Source organism: Rissa tridactyla, chromosome 2 (genome assembly GCF_028500815.1).
Source record: "Rissa tridactyla isolate bRisTri1 chromosome 2, bRisTri1.patW.cur.20221130, whole genome shotgun sequence".
NCBI classification, from domain to species: Eukaryota; Metazoa; Chordata; class Aves; order Charadriiformes; family Laridae; genus Rissa; species Rissa tridactyla.
This window is the reverse complement of record NC_071467.1, coordinates 108,637,086-108,658,471: the sequence shown is the minus strand read 5'-3', so window position 1 is coordinate 108,658,471 and position 21,386 is coordinate 108,637,086. Positions and strand designations below refer to the sequence as shown.

At 37.7% G+C, this 21,386-nt stretch overlaps 1 protein-coding gene across 1 annotated transcript in view; it reads left to right on the top strand.

The window, feature by feature from the left end:
• The window catches only part of CNTNAP2 (contactin associated protein 2), a 1,192,916-nt gene that overhangs the window by 391,454 nt on the left and 780,076 nt on the right, over positions 1-21,386 (top strand). Inside the window, exon 2 of the mRNA XM_054190578.1 lies at positions 3,688-3,798. Coding sequence (XP_054046553.1) covers positions 3,688-3,798 — 111 coding nt within the window. The remainder of the gene's footprint in view (positions 1-3,687; positions 3,799-21,386) is intronic.

Genomic DNA, 21,386 nt, shown 5'->3' with positions numbered 1-21,386 from the left:
CCATAGTCTTTGAGTCTTTCAAATTCATGAGGAATTTGAAGCTTGGGGATTGCAGAGGTTTTGCATTTGTATTTAATGACATTAGATGACCTTTCTTCCATTGATCTAATATTTGAAATCTCCCTCTAAATTTTGTTTCTGATGGACATATGCTGTAATTTCCATCAGAATAGGAAAGTCAGAGTAGCAAATGTCATCATGCCTTTGAGAAAGTTATCAGTTCTTTCTATCTGGACAGAATGGAGAGGAGTGGAAGTGTAGTTTTGCTTCAGGAAGTTAACATTTAAATGGACCTAAGCTGGCTTGGGTGTTAATACATCACTGAGATAAATGGTATGGAGGAGAGTTTATTTCTTTGCTGCTACGATGCTGGCAGGAGAGTGTGCTCTGTAATTGATTAACAGGGCACAGTACATTGACTTATATGGGGAAAGCTATTATATCTCAGTAACAGGAAGGTATATATGATTCTGGTTTTAGTACGTAAAAAATTGGATTCTGCAGGAAATACCTAAAACTGCTGAAAGAACGAACCGTTCCCAAGGATTTTTTTTTCTCTTAAATCTGTGGCATAACAGCATTTCATGTTATGAAGGAAGTTTAAATAGTGCAATATATTTACTGGAACTTTCATACAGGGCTAGAAATATTAGCTTATGTAAGCAGTCTTTTAACTTTTGTTCTCTTGGACCTAAAGTCATGAGTTATTGATGAGATTTAATATCTTTTTTAACATCTATTCATTTGACTGGAATGGGCTTCCCAGAGAGATGGTGGAGTCTCAAACTCTGGAGACAGTCAAAACCTGCCTGGACGCTTTCCAGTGCAACCTGCTCCAGGTGACCCTGCTCTGGCAGGGGGGTTGGACTAGATGATCTCCAGAGGTCCCTTCCAACCCTATGATTCTATGAAGTGCAATCCTTAATAATTCATACACGTTTATGGTGCATTTCCTATATTTTGAAGCCTAAATGAGTGGGCAGATTTCAGGGTGAGTGTTTCATTTTTAAACAATGAGAAAGTGAGGTATTTTTTGTTTTGTTATTTAGCTTATTAGTTGGTGTCCCAAAACAGGCACAGGAAGTGAATGCGGTTCTAAACAACAGTGAAGGAAAACTACAGCTCTGTTTTTTCTGCTCCCCCCCGTACTGGCTATTCCAACCAAACTAAGAAAGCAGAGGTCCACATTCAATGCTTCAAAAGCACATATACACCAAATGAAGCACATTCATGACTGTCTGCAAAAATTGTGACTGCGGTGGCAAATAACAGAGTGATACTCCCTGTGAGATTTTATTTTTATTCTTTGACTATGTCAAGCTTCTCTGTCTTACTCTGTTGAATCCAACAGGATGGATTAGTGAAGCAGAGAGACAAGGCAGGCCATACAGTGGGATGATGATTTAGAAGCTAGTACTCTTTCCACAAAAGTTGTTCCATGTTTCCTTTTGCGTAGCTTCATCAATAGTAGCCCCAATATGGTAGCTGTCAAAATAAAAGGAGGAGGCTTTTTCAGTAGCTACTGGGATCAGTAAAAGAATAGAAGTTCTGATGAGCTTCTAATATCTGGAGAAGTTTTCTTCAGATGTTGTGTTGTTTATGAACATACTGTCTAAAATTAAAGCCTTTTTAAAAGCTTTTTTGTTGTTGTGATTTAGGACAGCTCTTTTGTATCACAATTTTTTTTAGAATATCATGACCAATAGCCTCCCATTATATTCAGTAATTAAAACTACCAAAAATACACCTATAGATAAAGAAATACACGAGAAAAACCTGTTCAATTAACTCTGTCTTTCTGTGATTATGATATTTAGGCAAAACTTGTAATGAGCACTTCAGTCTGCTGCTCACTTCTGTTCCTAAGCTCTATCCTCGTACTACTTTGACTGAAATAATAGCAGCCTGGCCCCCAAGATCATAAAACATAGGCCCTTGCTCCATGCCGTACCCCTACATGCTAGAGAGAGGTCCTGTGTGTCCCTGGTGGGTTGCCTGGGTGGGTGGTGGGACGTGATGTGAGCAGAAGCCACTGCACCCATCCAGCTGTGGACTTCTGACCAAATGTGCCGTGTGGCTGCAGCCAAAGCAGGGGGAGGAGGAGAATCGATCCTAATCTTTTGTGGTATAAACAATAATGCTTAAAACCATTTATCTTCCCTTGTCAAAATTCCATCATTAAATAATGTGGAAGTGAACTTTAAAGTCATTGGAATTGTCCTTTAATTCAGTGCAAAGCAATTGCCCTTTACTCTTGCCTGTGCTTTTGTGCCGGTGTGAATTTTATTTTCTCCCTTAACAAACTCTCAGAGATTTGTGAAGGAAACTTATTTATTTTGTTAAATGTCAAAGTACTGATTCATGAACTAATGTTCTTCTGTATTTCTGTGCTTCGGTTTCTATTGCTATGTAAGTAATTTTATTTTTCATTACATGCGACTGGAAACTTTAGACCTGCATTATAAATGGCTTAATTCAGTCACAATCCCTTTTTTCCCTTAAAGTTCCGCTTTTGAGGGTAGGATTAATTCAGTCTCCATGTGTGATCCCGTATGGCCAAATCACAGTTTTCTAATTGTACGAAAACTATGTGGTGTGGCTGAGTGTAAAATATGCTGCCTATCAGGGATAATCTAATGCTTTCTAGATAGATAAATTGAGGGTGTTTCCACTTACAGCAGAGCCTGTGTTGCAGTGTGTGTGTTTAAAAAGATTAGCCAAGCTGACTGGTGTAGGTTATGGTTTTTTTCTCCTGTGGTAGGTTGCACCTGAAATGTAAACGAGTAATTTCACCTATGTATTTCACCCATCTGTTAAAATAACAGAGGAAAAAACTAGAACAAAGGGCAGTACATTAACTATCTAAGTGTTTGAAAAAATCCGAAGCCATTTCTTCTCTTTATTCTAATTTACATAACTCCATACAACAGCAGGAGATTTTAAACTTTTCTTTCTTCATTAGAAAGGCAAAGATTCTGATTTTGCTTTCTCCCATCTTAGATTGTTAATACCACGTTAATCTTCTTTCTACTAAGTAAAATAGAAGTGAAGTGCTCGAATGGATTATAGAGATTATATTTTTTTAAAAAGATTATTTTGTTATTTTTTCAGTAAATGTGATAATTCATAGGCATTTATTCATGTAAACTAATTTATTTTCTTTTTAAAAATATCAGGTTATCAGCACTTCTATTACAAAACTAAAGTTTATATCTTATCTACTTCTTACAAAGCTTTCATGATAATATTTTTCTTTAGCAGTACATTTTCATGTCACCAAAAACATTCCAGATATATCAGGGCAGACTTTTCTGTTCGTTTGTAGTACCCATAAGGAGAGTGGTGGCCCATGGTTAGGCATTACCGTTACCTAATTTTATCCGAACTTTGTTGAAGTCTTTATTTTCTCATGTCAGGGTGTGTGTGTCTGTTTTATTTGTTTAGGGGTTTTCTCATGTTTTTGGGGTGGGTTTTTTTTTCATTGGTTGGTTTTTGTTTGTTTTATTGTTTGGTGGTTGTGGTTGCGTTGGTTTTTTTACTGAAATGTTAGATGTAGCCGCATGCATTCCACATGTACAAAAGTAACAAGGCTGTGTTATTACCCAAAAGAAAAATAAAGGGCACATTGCCCCTTAATATGTATGAATAATGAACGGCATAAAGTGAATCTGTTTTCTTGTTTTTCAGAAAAGTGTGATGAACCTCTGGTCTCAGCATTACCCCACTCCTCCTTCAGCAGCTCATCATCTATGACAAGCAGTTATGTGCCAGGGTATGCCAAGTTAAACAAGAGAGGAGGTAAGGGGCGCTCTCTACCTTAATACTCAGATGTTTCAAGAAAAAAAAAGATTAACGCTATTTTTAATATGAAAATACTTTTTATGTAAAATAATATTGCTTCTGTTTGTTTTAACAAAGTTTTAGCTGTCTGACAGACTATTTTGTAAACATAATGAATTTCTATGTCATTGTATGTGACAGTAATTGCACTCCATTGTACCGCAGGGAGAAATACACTACTAATAACATGTAGCAGCATGGGCCAAATGCCTAATGTCGATGGAGTCATACAGTAGAGTTGCATAATTGACTTCACTTAAAAGGGCATACTTGTGTTGATCGGGTAAATGAACACTTGTAAGGTCACGGTTGTTGGAGCAAAGCTAAACAGCTTTGATGTGCTTTGTTGATTTAACTTGTTTCCCACCTTAGCAATGACTGCTGTCATTCAGCTTTTACTGGCACCACAGGGCTTCGCCTTTTGCCTGTATTTCTGTAATGCGATGAGCTGTTCAGAAGTAAGAAGGCCACCTCAGTTTTGGTGGTCGGAACGATATGTGTGTAAGTTTGATGATTTACTTGGCCTAAGTATATCCTTAGGGCTAGGCAAATTTATTTCGCGGTCTGAACACAAGTCCTTACCTTCACCTGCAGGAGTTATCATAGCTTTCCTTAATATTTCTAGACATCTGTATATATACCATTTTGATACCGATCTCTGTGTTAATTTCATAGGAATGATACATTTAAACATGAGACTTCGGATTAACAGAAAATTAGTATTCTGAATAATACTGATTTTATTTTTTTCTCAATAATATCAATCTAAAAGTCCTAAAACCTAAAATTTCACAGATTCTTGGGGAATTAGCATGTGAATTAATACCAAAATTTTATCTTCCCCTCTAAATCCATGTCAAGGGTATTGACTTAATGAACCTAGAATTAAGAAATACTTTCACTTTAGGGAGGAAGAAGAGAGATAAAATTACTACAGTGCCTCAATCTTCTAAATCCTGAAGATCTGTAATAATGGCCACCAGACTTGTAGAATATTGGCTTATTTGCGCTGCTCCTTAATTTTTTCCTGCTCCTGCAAGAATTATGTTGATCCTGCCTAGATATGGTATTCTGCCTCCACAAAAAAAAAGAAAAAAAAAAAAAAACAACCAAAAAAACCCCCCAAAATGAAACAAAAACATCAATATTTGCATTTGAGTGTTTGTAAACAAAATCTGAAATACTTTCAAATGGTGGAACAACCTTGAGGTTAAAAGCAGAATTTGTGGCATCAAAACTATAGCCTAGGTTGCCTGTGTTCTCCGCCATTTTTTATGCATTTTTTATGTTTGTGCAGTTTCTTAATCAAAAAAACCCCCACACCTTATGAGCAAAGCCATGAATTTACTGTTAGCCTAATTGTAATCTTAATCAAATAATAATTATTGGCCTAGCTGCTATTACAAAAAAGAAGAAAGAAAGAGAAGAAAACATACTGTCAGGGACAAAAGTCTCTGTAATAAATCAGACTATATACACATTCTTCCACGTGTCTATCCCTTTCCCTGGTGTTATGCTCCTCCTGTCACAGCTCCTCCAAGTCTTATGGTGGATGGCTCTAGCTGGGTTGGGGACTATAGTGCATTGTCAGTGTCACAGACTCTTTACTGCAAGGAGGACACAGATGTCAATGGCAACATTGACACGGCAGGATCTGCTTGAGGTTAATTGTATGTGTTTTCAGGGAATGGGGTGAGGGGAGCTGCACCATGAGCGTGGCCAAGCGGGAGACATGGGCAGCCCTGGGGCAGGTGGTGCCCTGGCTGCTGGGGTACCATCCCGTGTCCACAAGCAGGGTGGGCAGTGCTGGTGGCACCAGCAGGTTCTGCCAGTTGTCTGGAGATGCTCACACAGGAAGGGATGAGCCAGGTCTGCTGTTGAACCAGGGAGCTCAATCCACAAGTGTGGAAGAAATGGGGCTAGGCATGGATCCACCTAGGACATGCAGGTAGGGCCTGGGGGAGCTGAAATGGGGCCCTCAGGCCCACAGGCAAGCAGAGTGGGTCCCCAGAGGGACTGGACAGGGCAATTATGGCCTGTTGGTGCCCTCAGGGCCTGGACATTGATCCTTTTTATTAGTCTGCAACTCCATGTGTCTTAATTCTCTGTACGTGCATGTTTTACATGTGTAGGATTCTTGTTCTTTGATCTCCCTTTCTCTTGTTTTGTTTATTTTTTTGGGGTTTTGTTTGTTTGGGTTTTTTTTCCTCTAAAATCAGCCTTAGCCAGCTCCCAAGGTTGCTTTCTTTTAATGACTGCTTATGGACCTGGTGAGTTGCTTATAGCCCTGCTCCCTCTGGTACCACCCTTTGCCTGTATTTTCAATATCTCTGCTATCATTCCATGATTGTAGTCCTCTACACTACGTTTTTGTTCTACAGTAATAGTTTCTTCTCTGCAGAATATCTACTTTAGGTACAGAAACGTATCAAAATTGTTATACCGATAGTCACTAGCCCATGTAATCATAAAGCTAAGTTAAAAGTAAAACAGACTAGGCTATGTTACCTGGTTGTTAGAGAATTGCTATTACAATTAGACGAGCTAAACAGAAGCCAAAGACTAGCTTAGAGAAAATGCGATTCACAAGCTCTAGTCCTGCGGCCTTTCACGGTTGATGCAAAGCCTGGGGCCTGTTAGTAGCATTGGCAATTTCTTTGTTTGTAGCCTTGTAGATGACATTGTTTATTGCTTCAGCAATTTAGAAGATGACTTCCAAATGAGAATAGATGCCGTTTTATGATGACTTCAGGATTTTACTTCAGTGTTGCCTTTATTACATGCCTTTTAGTAATTCTCAGTCTTTCTGTTGCAATATGCCTGAACATGAGTTTTGGTAAGCTGTTGGGTCCCTTAATTTGTGTTTTCAACTGTTCATTGTCCATATGAAAGAAGTTAAGGAACAGTTCAATTCTAAAATACTGCTCATCATTTAGGTTTAATTCTGATCACAGTTATGTTCATTTGCATTCTGTTCCCTGTTCTAAAAGGTATATATAAAAAAGTCATTAGTATTATTTTAATAAAATAAAGCTTTGCATCAGCTTGGTGGGCAGGATCTTCAAATTGATTTTAGATGACTATTTATCCTTTTGGTTTACTAGACTTCTTATTCTTTTGCAAGTGAAAGCCAAATAAGACATTTGGAATTTAATTTTTTTCTTCTAATTATATTTACCTTCCCCTTTCTTACCCTTATAATCACTACAATGCAGTTTCTTTTAATGATGTTTCTTTAGCAGTATGGATCTACAGTGCTGTCATTAATCAAACATTTGCTCAATTTACTCTATCAAAAAGTCATTTGAAATTTAGTTGCATCTCTCTGCTTAAATAGTAACTTTAGACTGTTGTCATCCATCTCATAATACCTGTGAAGCCTAGCATACATACTTTTCAAAACTGAAGTTTCAATATTTACATTACCTGATTTTGTTTTCTTAGTTCTTGTGCCACTAAAAGTACTGCAGAATTCAGGAATATGTTTAACATGGGAACTTGGCCTTCGCTGTGTTTATGCTTCTGCTTCTACAAATGATGGAAAATAGCTCAGTTCTAATGCTGAGCTATTTTACAACATCATGGAATTACAGATATTGCTAATCAAACCAGTAATAAGGGAATGCAATTTTTTTCTCTCCAAAGAGTCATTATCAGCTAATAGCTTCCCAAATCAAATGTGCTATTTAAACCACACTGTGTTCAAGTCATTAAATAGAAAGAACTCCCCCTCCTCTATGCCCAGACCCTTTAAATTAAAGAAATATGAATTTGAAAATTCTAGTCTCCAACACAATTATATTTTCCTTTGCCATTTTCATGGCACTTCACTCTAGACTGGAAAACACTTTAGCGGAATAGATAATGTATTTTATTCTATTGATTAAGACACTGATTTACTGAACAGTCACATCATGTTATTAAGAAGGTTGCAGTTTTGACTGTAGTTCTTCTGGTTCAGTTTCCTGCTATAAATGTTGCAATTGGAACAATGCACATCAAAGAGCTTAATATTTTCAGCTGTTTTTAGGTGGCTTCAAAAGCAGAAACATCCATGAATTTGTTCCTAGTGTTTGGTATCATTTTATTTACAAATCCCATAGTGAGTGATCTAGGCAAACGGAACTAAACTGAGCCTCCAGGATGTGTTTTTAGGGTATTTTGCTATGTCAGTATATGAGAATATTTCACATTTTCACAGCTGTCTACTCAGAGCCCTGTAAGCCTTTGCCGACTTACGGATTAGTTCATATACTTTGTTCACAGGAAATGCAGATTTGATGGACAGGGCGTAACTTGATTAGAAAATTTAACCTCTCCAAATCTGTTTACTTGGTGCTGCATATTCTTCTGTGTTGCCCCTTGTTCCTGTTCTTCTCCTTATTTCTCATTAGGTTAGGCAAAGAGAAGTATCCTGAGCTGCTTTGTGTGTGTGTGTGAAGTTATTTTTAATTAAAGATTGCTGATTATAGAAACAAATATTCACTGGTTACTTGCAGATCTGTCAGTCTCTTTCAAATTCATGTCAAAAAGTATTAAAAATTTGAAGCCCCAATTTCTATGTCAGTGAGTAAGAGTCTTTGATTTATATAATTGTTACAGCTGTGAATCTATGTTTCCACAATCACAAAGAGCCCAAGGCCTGGGGAAATGATGTGTTTTACAACAGCTCTCTCTTTCCCTGATCCCCAAGGCACCCCAACTGTCTCATGGGCTGCCTTCCCTCTTAAGCCTTCCTGGGTGCTTTCAATCATAGCAGCTGTGAAAAGCAAGCAAAATGCCTTCATTTTATTACCATGGAAAGAAGTAGGGAACAAGAGGGCCCCAGAAAATGCAGACTGTTTTGTCTTTTTCTCTTTGTGAGCAAAGGAAGATGGCTCCTCGGCTATACTACTACTTATCAACACGTTTAACTGGTGTTAGTGCTGGGTGAAACAATCGCTGGTATCCCTGACATGCCTGCAAAGAAAGAGGTGTGAAGAACCTTTGAAACTTTAGGTGTGGCAAAACTTATGTGGAGGCTGGAATGATGCAATGAATTGCATAGTGATGGCAGGTTTGGGAAGATAGAGTGTGGGGACTCCTGACTTCTGTTAAAGGCTCATGAGCAAAAGCTTGGATTTAGTAAGCTAACAGCACTGAATTAGCAACTGTTCAGACAAAGGTTGCTGTAGTCAGATTCTATCAAATTATCCTTTTGAAAGTAACATAATTTTTCATTTTAAACAACTGATTCTTAATGCTGTACTGCATTGTAGTAGTTTTTAATGTTTTTTTTAATTATAAAAATTACTAGCATAATTTTTATGATATTTTACTAACACTGAACTGTTGTTCAGTGCCATTATAAAAAGTTACAGATTATTTCTGAAATGTCTGTAGCTTGTATGAAAAAACAAAGCACCACAGAAGAGGAGAAATGTACATGGCTTTTTTGTTTTTGTTCCTGTCACTGTCACTTTTATCTAAATATATACAAACATCGCTAAATCTTAGAATACTGTAAAATCCTAAAACTTTTTACCTTGGACTCACTTCTTAAAAAATGTTTTTAATATTCTCTCAGTCATCAGCTCACATTCTGTAACAATGTAAACCAAGCATTTCTAAGTGCGTTAAATGATCTAATGTAATATTTGGAGAAATATGAGGATGTGTTACCTTTGAAAAAAACATTTAATTCTCCTTTTCAAAATGATTGACACAGGAGTCATTCACTTTGGCACATAAATATATGCCATTAAGTTATTGACAGCACTGTAATGCATTTTAACTAAAATCTAGTTAGTAGACTAGCTAAAAAGATTTCAGAGTTCCTTCCATTTTTGTCATACCTATTCTTCTGCAAAAGTAGCCTGTATTGCTATCACCTTACTAACTAAAGTGGCATCAGAGGAAAGGAGAGTTTTCCATTAGCTCATTCTAGAGCTTTTTAAAAATCTGTCTACAGAAGCTTTTGCATATGTGATGTCAAGGTTATAAGGTCTAACATCTTATGACCTGCCATCAGTAGAATCAATGGACTGCATCACATCATAAGGAGGATTCTTAGCACACGTTTGATATAATGCATTATCAATCTTCCTTTTAATGGTTCCCAAGCTATTGGACCTTACACTTCTCACTAGTACAAGAATTAATGCTGCCCATCATCCACCTCATACCATTTTAATTTAGGGAAGAAATTCTACATTATTTCAACATAATGTAATGTTATATAATATAATTGGAAGCTGCTTGAAACTGAGGAGAGTCTCAGAACTTCAGAAATAATCCCAGCAGACGGTGAAAGTATGAAGGTCATAATGAATCTTTGGATGTATGGAAATTATCTTTTGCACAGTGGAATAAAGAAGAAGAAATCTGGCATCCAGGGCTTGCTTTCAAGTCCAGCATTAGGGGGGAATCTGAAGCTGCCAACAAAATAGATGATGGAATACAGAGGGAAGTTTCTGCAGGAAAGTTGACGTTCAAAAAGCAGTCCTTTTATCACCGCCATGTAACCCCTGTCTAGGCTTTCATGATGCTTTTTAATCAAGGTGCTTACCTTGATCTGTTATTGGCATTATTGATGTGTCTATAAAACAAGCATCATAAATTTTAAGTGTTGGCATAGGTGTAATTGAGACAGTATGTTTTTTTTTTTTCTCAGTGGGGTTTTAAATTTTGGCTTCTGTGTGGAAGATGCAAGAAATTATCTATAATGGGATTCTTTTATTCCCCAAATCATTCCAAGTCAGTCCATTAGACCTGTTCTGCAACAGCTCTTCCAATATAAAAAAAAATGCTTGTGAGAGTCTCACCTGAGAAGAAAATGGGGGCACCTGGCCTTAGCTCTTTTTAGAATGGCTATCAAAACCTCCAAAACCATAACCAATACAACTATTTCTCCAGTTCCTGTTTACTTTTCTGAAATGGGATATGAAAATGATTTCATAGAATGGTTTGTGTTGGAAGGGACCTTAAAGATTGTCTAGTCCAACCTCCCGACAGTGCGCAGGGACACCTTCCACTAGACTGTGTTGATCAAAGCCCCATCCAACGTGGCCTTGAACACCTCCAGGGATGGGGCATCCACAGCTTCCCTGGGCAACCTGTTCTAGTGCCTCACCACTCTGACAGTAAAGAATTTTCTTCCCTTGTCCTATCACTGCGCTCCCTGATAAAGAGTCCCTCCCCATCTTTCCTATAGGCCCCCTTTAGATACTGGAAGGCCACTATAAGGTCTACCCAGAGCATTCTCTTCTCTAGGCTGAACAACCCCAAGTCTCCCAGCTTGTCCTCATGTAGTTTTTGGACAAAGTGAATGTAAAATGGATGATTTGCATCAGCCTGGATTCTGTGAGCTGTTTAGGCTTGGCTGTTCATGGGACTTGCCAGGAATTTAGTTTGGGTATGAATCTCAAAATAAGGAGGTGCTCACTCTGCATTAACATGGTCCCGATATGGACAGTGGGGAGTTAGGATGCAGTAATTAGCACACTGTAGATCATCACCTTAAATAGTGCAATCTCCTTATGTCAGTAAGACCTTTGGGCACACTGAGAATGCCTGTACGCAACATAACTCATTATATTTTGATTAAAACACTCTTAGAGGAAAGTTATTATAGAGTTGCCAGTGGTTTGTAAATTCACTGCCCAGATTACTTAATGCTGTCTTTTCTAAGTAGGTAAGCACTTAAGAGTAATGGATAGAGTAGCATAAAAGAATGGTAACAACCATGAGAAAAAGAGGAGTATCATCCACTTTTGTCTGTCTGTAAGAGAGCTCTTGCTGAGTAAGAATGTATAAATAATTAAAACATTGTTGCCTTTAAATAAATAAAGAACCAACAATTCCCTTTCTGTAAATATGTGCTGTAGATAAACACACATTATGCAATCCAATACGGTTTATTTGCTGAAACTATGCCATGTAATACTAGTAGATCAAATTAAGTGATCAGAAGTCAGGGCAAATTAATGTTGTTACCCATTAAATAATTACTTTTCCATTTAAAAAATGGGCAAAAAGAGTTATTCATGACTGAAATGGTTGATTTATTGATGCAAACTTAGAAACGTGTTTGCACTGGACCTAGCATTCTTTGTGTTGCACAAAGTATAAACAACAGTATTTCTGGAATGTTTTAGAGAGACTACAAGTAACTCGTGTGTGTGTGTGTGTTTTATTTACTTCAAGACATATCTCCTTTAGGAGCTTCTTTACTTGTAAGGGTAAATGAAATCACTTCAATTTTATTAGTAACATGTCCTTTTGGTATTATTCAGAATAAAATTTTTGCGTAACACTAACTTCAACCTCTGGTTTTATTCTTCTTTTAAAATCCACAAATAATTTGGTCTCAGCTCATAATTTGCGAGTTCTTTTGGAACTAGAAAGAAAAGTCTGGTAGGAAAGGCATTTGTCCCTTCATGGCTATTATTTCATGGTCAAATATTATTGCTGGATTCATATAATTTTCTGTATGTTTTTATCTGCCTCATATCCTACCACATAATCAATTTTGCTTATTGCTCACCTTCAAAATAAAGAGCTAGGCACCCCGCTTTGATTTGTAATGCAGCCAACTTCAGCTCTGTGAATACTCATATCTCTGTTTTGAAGACAGTTGTGATTGCCATTCAGTTGACCTTAGCACTTGTTTTCTGTGCTTCAGTGATCTGGCCCTAATGAAACATTTTTCATAAATACCTACATTTTGTAGAAGAAATTCCTAAAAATACAAATAAAAATGTTTGCACTAGCTCATTCATCTGAAGCCACAGGCTCTTTCAGTCTCTGAACAATGTATGCGTCAGTAGGAAAAAACATGCATTGCAAAAAGATAGCAGATTTTGTGAAGGGGAAGGAAAAAGAAGCATCAAAAAGGGTAAGAAAAATACCAGTGTACATCCAAGTCAGACCAATGCACTGAAAAAGTAACTTTAAAAAGGAAAAACATCACCCTTTTAATTCAAAAGACAATCCAAGGAACAAAGTCTGTGGAAACTGAAGCTCAAATAATTGGATAAAAATAAAGCATCGTTAGCTTATGTTAATTTACCGTAGCCCAAGGAATACAGAAAGCATGACCGTTTTTTCCAGTTCATAACTGATTTGTTAATTAATGTGTTCAGAATACCTAATTGGCTTATTTACTACATGGCTAGATGGGGAGGAGAAAAAAAAATAATACTGAGCTCTCTCTTCAACTTTGTGTGTGAAACTTTTTAAACAGCAATCGTTTGCAGAGGCAGCAGTTCCAATTCCAGCTGGAGGCACAAGGCAAATGGGCCGTCTGGAACCACAGACGGACGGGGAAGGCAGATCCACCCTGGCTCTGCTGAGCAGCTAGCTTTTCTCAGACAAAATACAACTTAGTTCATTAATTGTTTCTGAAGCTAATGAACGGCCGACTTTGGCAGGAAAGCGGCTGTGCTGATGGCAGAGAGTAGGCAGCATCTCAGTCAGACTGGATTCGTGTATGACAGATATACTTTTCCCGTATCCTTAGGGACCAGTACAGCTCTGGCCATTTATCCCCAGAACAACCACATTCAGTGCTCTCAACTACCCTAAAAGCCCAGAGTTTAATTTTAAGGTTTCTCAAGCAGCACTGGGACATTAAACTGTAAATCGTTAAGAAGAGAGATTTTGGCTGAAAAATACACAGTAATGACACATTAAAGTTCTGCTAGATGCCTCCTCAGTCCAACGCCTCACAAGGAATTTGCCTACACTGGAGTTGGCACATTTAACAAGCAAATTAGAAAACTTCATGTTTCTCAGACAATGCAGGTACTGCATTTGCACAGATGAATGGGAACAAGTGGGATTAAAAAAAAAAGACTCGAAATAGGAAAACTGGCCAGCCTTTTTTGACAGATCCAGTATATTTAGGAGTAGCAGAGGCTGACAGTTTAGATATTCTAGGGAAGGTTATATCTACAGATACTTCAAACCAAGATATAGAGATGCATGAGACTCATCTGGAATTGAGGCAAAGATGCAGTGAGTGTACAGAAAATACAGTGTCAGCTGCTTCCAAGGTAGGTGCCTCTTCTCAGACAGTATGAGCGTTTCACCCTCTCCTGTACACAAAATGCAGGTTTTCCTTACGTTAGATGGGTGTAGTGCAACTGGGTAGATAGCTTCTTCAAGCACAGCCAGAGCACTGCCTTTCCCAAATAAGTCATAAACAAGTGTAAATGCTGGTAGAAATGGGAGCTATTTGGCTACCATTATAACCTCCTAGTAGAGTAATACGCTGAAAGAGAGAAAAGAAATAATGTGATAAAATGAGTCTATTCGCTGCAGGATGAGGGAGTGCAGCTATTATTCATGTTTCAGCTTTCACAATTAGATTATTCACAAGCAAATCTGAGCTATGCAGTAAGAGACAGAACATTAATACTAATGTTTCTGTATGTGAGTTATTACATAAGTCTCAAAAAATATCTCTGGATCTGACTTGGCATCCAGTCCCGTGTCATAGATTTGCTGGTGGTTTCACTTTGTTCACTTTTTTAGATGAAACTATTTTTTAACCCATTTGTGTGTAAGACTTACTTTAATATTGATAAAAATTGTACAGGCACACATACATTTGAAGAAAAAAAAAGTGCATCAACTCATACTGAGCAAGATCACTTACTTAGAAGACTTCAGCTTTACACAAGCCTTGTATAGCCAGTCATAGGTGAAAAGGGAAGAGGTGAACAATAGTGCGTTGTATAGATCCCACTCGGGGCGCTCTGAGCAAGAGAAAATCCTTCCCTTGAGTAGGAGAGAGAATCATTTTCTTTTATTAGGTTATCACTGTGGCTGAGATTTGAGTCAGCTTTGTGCAGAATGGCAGATGACTATACCACTGCAGGGTGAGAAACTTGGTGTAATTAAGAAGTAACAGTTTAGTTATGCTGACCCAGAAATAAAATTAAAAAAAAAGCTGTTACACTTTCTGTGCTCTCTTCTGTATGGGGATTTGTTATGCTGAAGGACAGCTAAGGACCAAGTAACCCTCAGAAGAAATGTCAATAGTAGTTTAACCCTTTCCTCCTGCTATCTGCCCTGCTTTTCTCCTTCTGAAGCGATCCATTTGTTTAGCTGTGATGTGTTGTTCACATAGGATAATATTGTTCTGTATTGGACATCTTCGGTAGTTTGTCATCCAACTGAGAACTAAATACCGATAATGAGCTGTTGTCTCTTCAGAGCCCTAAACTTTTCTGACTGCATCTAGGACGGATTTATATTTCTTTTAGGATGGACTTCCATTATTTGTGACAAAATTTGTTTGAATGGTCAATTTTTCAAGTCCCTCAATGTTAGATAAATTGTTCCTACTGAGATTCATGGGGCTGTATATTTGATAAGCAGTAGGAAAAAAAAGAAGAAATCTTGAAAAGCTGCTTTTTGAAAAGTTGTGGTTTAGATGTCTTTGCTTTTCAATATTGACTATCATCAAATTTAGCATTCCTGCTGTGCTTTTAGGCAATTTACTCCTAGTGAGCTAATTCTGCTTTGGTTAAGAAAGTTGTCAGAAATGTTCTGATGTTTGTAAGGATCAAAGGGTCCTACGGTATGTGAAAATGGGCACTTGACCATGTCTACTAACTACATAATATTTATAGATCAGGAATGAGCAACTGTAAGTTATCTTATAGCCATTCCTGTCTTCTTAGCTTTCTCTAGTACAGGCTGGGTATGAAGATGAATTGGTTTTGAGGGAAGAATCAGGTGACATTGGTCAATGTTGTAAAAGAGGAGTAAACAAGCTTGTTGCTGAGAAAAAGAGTATTGCGCTTTTGCTGGGAAAGAAATATCGTTGGGTATAGCATAGTGCTGCACTGAGAAGGCTTTACCTGACATTCTCCCAGATGTAGAATATATAGAAATCAGATGTTTCTTTTCATTCACAAGCCAAGTTGTTTTAAACATGTACAGAGAGAGATGGTACATTAACTGCTTTGCTCTCTTCAGTACCAAGAAGTTGTCTATTTTCTATGTCCGGAAAAGACTCTCCAACAAAAGCCAGTGCTGGAATATTTAATTTCCTGACTTCAGCAGCTGATCAGCAACATCTCCCATAACACAATTTGAATATATTGAGGTGATTGCTGCTTGTACACGTTGGGTTACAGGAGGGTATTTTTGTTGTGGTATTGTTGGTTTTTTTTCCCTAATTGTGATTACCCAGTTTCTAAATTAGGCCAAACTGGTGTTCAGTTATCAGGAAGAAAGCATTGCATGGCGAACTTTAAAAATAACAGTTATTGAGAGACTAGAGAAGCTATTAATTATGAGTCCAATTATTATGAACAATCTCTAAAAGTTACTTTAATGAACTCCTGGTTTCAAGGAAAAAAACAAATTCTACTTATTATGTGCAGAATATGTTATTTTGTACACACTGGTGATAATGCTTTAGCTCTTTCTTATCTTGAAACAGGAAATAATGTAAAACTCAGCTAAGGCAGCAACCAACATGTTGACCAGCAACGGCCGATGAGCCACATCCAAAGTCATCTGGAAAGGAGTACTATAGCTGGGGATCCAAGCAGAGATTCCAGAACCTGAGTAGAAATTGGCAATAAACTATTGCCATATTGTAATAAATTATTTTAAACATTCCAGTTCTCAGGTTTCTGCTAGACTTTAATTAAAGGAATTACATTGAGGCCTTCACAGAGAATGTTTTTTCCGCAGCTGTCTACTCTGAGGCTGGACCACCTTGCTTATAAATATGTGGTATTGGCCTCCCTTTGAGAAAAGCTACTAGCTTACCAGCTCACTAGGTGGGATATAGCAATTCCTGTGCTCTGATCTTGTTCTCTTACAGCTGGTCCCTCTATGAGCCTGGAGTCACAATGACAGGGTTTGCTGGGGAAATCCACAGGCTTATCCAATTTTATGGATGATTGCAGCATTTTCAGCCTCTCAGGCTCACCTACATAGGCAGGGAAGTTTAAAGGAACAGGGGAAGTTAACTGCAAGTAAGAAGGAAGACAGGAGAGGCCCCAAAATAAATTGATTTACCCTATTGCCAAAGATCCAGATCTTATTGAAAAATAGAGTTGGGACTATGAAGTCGAAACTACAAACAAGTTCCTAAATTAATAACAATAAGGGAACAACATAAGTAAACCCTTTCTTTTGACAAAAGCATCGGAGTTACCAGAATTGTTAAGCTATATAATTTTCAGTCACCTGAAAAGAACTTCTCCCCTTTCTCTCTGTCTTCCATTCCCTGAAAACCGAAGTGTTCTCATTTTAGGGCCTTCGTCACTGGCATGTTTAGAAGGTTGTACGCGTTTTTCAGCTGGCCGCGTAACTGTAAAAATGCATTGTCTGCATAGTCTAACATGACTCATGAAACAAGGCTAAAAGCTTAGCTATACAAATGCTTATAATGACTTTAGAAACTTACCGTTCAATACTTTGCAAGCAAGGAAATTGAAGGCTATAATCATAGCTTTTATCTTGTAAATTTACCCCAAGAACTTTAAAAAGGGTAAAAGATTACAGCTAAGGAACAGGATGCTGCTGATCGGAGTAATGAGCAGCATTGCAAGATTTCAGCTTTCTGTCAAGGTGCTAGAATCTATTGCAGAAAGTAATTTAACTATGCACTTTATTATCTGTAATAAATATAAATTGACTAGTTTACTGCTGAAATTTCCAATTAAATGTAAGTATTATTTATCCATAGTACCGGAAGCTCATTTTGAGCATTTTGCAGAAGTCCTTTGCCCAGCAGAGGTGGTACTATTAACTGTTCTCCTGCTTTCTCCTTGTGTATTAGCCAAAGGCTAACGATGTTATCTTGTGATGTGGAATACTGCAAAACTGCCTGAATGGCTTAACAGTGTCTCAATGGAAGCTGATACCCTTATTTAAAATAGAAAGCTAATACTGAAAATTTAATGTGGGGTGCTATTATGGATGATTTTAAACTATCAACAGTACAGCCGAACAGAAGATTTTTGAATGCATTGAATATGGGGTTTATAAAAACTTAATTCAAAAGATTACCCCTAGAATTAGTTTTGATGTTGACCAATACCAGCAGTGTCGGGTAGTAAGTATTTATAGAGTTTTAAATAATGACTGTATGCAGCTTCCTGACAAGCTGTATTTAAAGTGTGTTCCCACTTCCTACTCCTGAAAAAGAAAAAACTAAGGACTTTAAAGGTGCAGAAACTTGCAGCTATTTTGGCAAATTTAATAGGAATGAGCTAAATTGTAAGAAGAGGTTACGTGAATGTAGAAAGAGGAGAAAAGAGATTTGCAAATGTACATAAGGAAATTAGATCCCCTAAATTCCACTAATTTTCCAGGCAAGTTTAGCACATAAATCCCTTTCTGGTTTTAATATTAAATGCAGGGACCGTCAGTCTTTTTTCTTTATAATTTACATGGAAAACATAAGATAGGAATAACATGAATTCACATCTGTTGAAACAAAGCTACATTGACATGCAGTGGCTATAGAGCTAATTCAGTAAATTGCTTTCAACAAATTAGGACACGCTTTAAAAAGTAGTTGTCATCTGAATGCCGCTGTCTGGTTCAAACTGAAGGTATATGATGCACTTTCTCCTGTGGAAAGTGCTAGCGAAGGAAGATTATGTGAAAAAGAGAACCATTTGTGTTTGTTCCTAAAGGGACCCTCAGGCCAGAGAGTTCGTAAATGTCTTTCCTGGGTTTTATTAAGCTAATGTACCATGTCCACATTTGATTTCTTTTTATTCCCAGAGGGATTATATTGTTCTTTTTAACTATGTGTGTTTGAAAGTATAGAATATGCTTCTAGAATATAGAATTGAGCATGAAACTTTCCTTTTGCAAATAGATGGATGAAACTATAAAATGAGGTTCGCCGATTTATCTCAACATTTATTTGGAAGAGCAGCTCATATCAAATGCAAGAGGAAACCCCCAAATGATAAAGCTAGCCTTTTATAAGAATTAACCTATTATAAAAAGGATTTTGTCATGTAACTTTTCAGTCTCTTCATTGGTGGCTTAGAACAGTCAATTAAAATTCCTGGAAGTGTCCAGAAACTCAGTTTAATAACACAATAATGTCTGAATATTGGGGGGGGGGGGGAGGGACGACGACACACGTGGATTACAAAAAACTAATTCCTCTCTCTGGAGGAGCTCGTGGACTTCAGCTTTCTCACAAAGTTTGTTCACGTGAAAAAGATCCTTTCATATGGGAGAAGACTGATCTTTTAGGGGCTGTTTGTTTTTCATGCCATGGGGGTCTTCGACAAAAAAAGCTGTATTTCATCTGCTGGTACCCTCTGTGTCACAGCTATTTCCATGGCCTCAGACTCCAGGAACAGATATTCATGGCTAATGGGAAGAGGCATCACATCATAAAGAGAGAAAACACCAAGAAAAATTTTAAAAGGTTGTGTGACTTTAAAAAGCTGGTGGCTGTGGCAGAGGTGTTAAGTTTGTGGCAGCCCACAGTGGTTTTTTGCTGGTAGTCAGAAACAGACTGTGTTGACATATTTCACAGCTTGTTCCAAAACCTGCTGATGGAAAGATGTCCTTTGACTTTGGTAGCTTTTGGATCAGGCATTTTGTTGGCACCGTTATTGTCATCTTTTTATTCTAGGCAGGTGTTAAGCAAGTGTATGCTGCAAGTCACCAGCCTGATTGAAAAATGTGTAATAAGCATTGCTGTGTTTTTGGAACACTGGAATGTATGTGGAGATTTTTCAGTTGCTTGATTCCTGAGGCTTGTCACTTCAGAAACTCAGCTTTAATGTTGAAGGAACTTGTCACTGCAGGTCTGGCAGGACAGTGTGTTACACAATATGTTCTGACTAGCATGTAATCCTTCAGCTAATGACTGTAGCTCCAGGGATGTTAACATGGCACAAGCTACTGCTTTAGATCACTTTCCATAGTGCTTGGCAATGCACAGCCTTAGAACGTGAATTTGTTAGGCAAAATGGTACCAAGGTTGAGAAAATCAGAGGCAACTAAAACTATTTCAGTTACTCTGCATTTAAGGATTTGTGGAAGAGCAAGGAATGTAATGCTCTTGCTAAGATGTTGACTATGATCCAAACATTCGTTGTGCCAGGAGAGATGTAACAGAGAATTTCAAGTCTGTAAATAAAGATGGGTAGAAACCCTGTGCCCTGAGGAATCCTGTCTCCACAATACTTTCCCCATGTTCCTTTACCCATTAAGACTCTAAACTTTTTTTTTTTAAATCTATGCCGAAGCATATTAAGTTACAGTTATCTTGCCTTTCAGACTTCTGAGTAAGTTTGTAAATGCTGCACTTGATCTTACACATTGCTGAGCTTGTTGCCTGGCTCTACAAGATGCACTGGTGTCTGTTCTAAGGTCATTGTGCAGCTAGTGACACTACGCAATATAATGAGCTGTAAGCACCATATTCAGAATTTTTAATGTTGTTGCAAAATATTGGAGAAGGTAGCAAAATGGTGTTGTGTCTGTTATAGGGCAAGCTTAATCTGCTCTTACTTTTGTGACTACAGTATTTGTCCAACAATCCTAGCAAATGATTATTGGAGGGAAAAGAAACATTTACTGCTCCCAATTCACTGACTCCATTGTGAAGCTATTGGTAAACCTTTTGTGATAAATTCATACTTTGTTTTTAGTATATTAGAATCTCATTCTTTTTCAAATACATGGCATTAGTACATAACTTCCTTTACAAAACAAGAGTTTGAAAGTTGATATCTAATTTTCTGCTGCTTTTGTGCCCTTTCCTACCTTTTCTAGCTTTTCGTGCAGAATGAGTTCAAGAAATACACTGTATGTTTTTCAGTCTATTTTTTTTTTTCCTTTTGGCTTTCTTTGGGCAACTCTAGAAATTCTCGAAAATACCTATTTAGAAAAAAAATGGAGTTATTGACTGTGAGATATCAGGTAGCAAATCATGAGAATCAAAGAAAGCCACCTCCAGGAGAGGAAGCTTTCCCACTACCAAAAATTTTATTTAAATATTTAATCAAGTGATACAATGACTACATAAAGGTCAATATCACATGGGAAGTTGATGTGTTTCCCTGACATGTAGAAAATAGTCACTAGTGATGATTATGCAATACCCTGCTATTCGCTATCTGCATCGTTAATTAAAGTTAGGCTGACCCGGTGTAGTTGTTCATATTTACCAAGCTACTGTTCTCATAATAAGATACTCTTATAATAATAGAATAATTCTGATTGAAAGGATCTTCAGGAGGTCTCCAGTTCAACCATATTCTCAAAGCAGGCTTCAGTTGTGAGATAGACCAGGTTCCCAAGGCTTTAGTCAGTTGGATCTGGTATCTATCCAAGGACAGAGACTGCAGCCTCTCTGGGCCAGTGCCCGACTGTCCTCATGGTGAAAAAAAGATTTATTTCCAGTCAGAACCTCTTTCATTTCATTTTGTATCCATTGTGTCTCATCCTCCTGCCGTGCACTTCAGTAAAGTGCCTGGCCCCATCTCTTTGATGACCACCAGTAGGTACTGGATGCTGCTGTGAGGTTCCCCTAAAGCCATCTCTTTTCCAGGCTG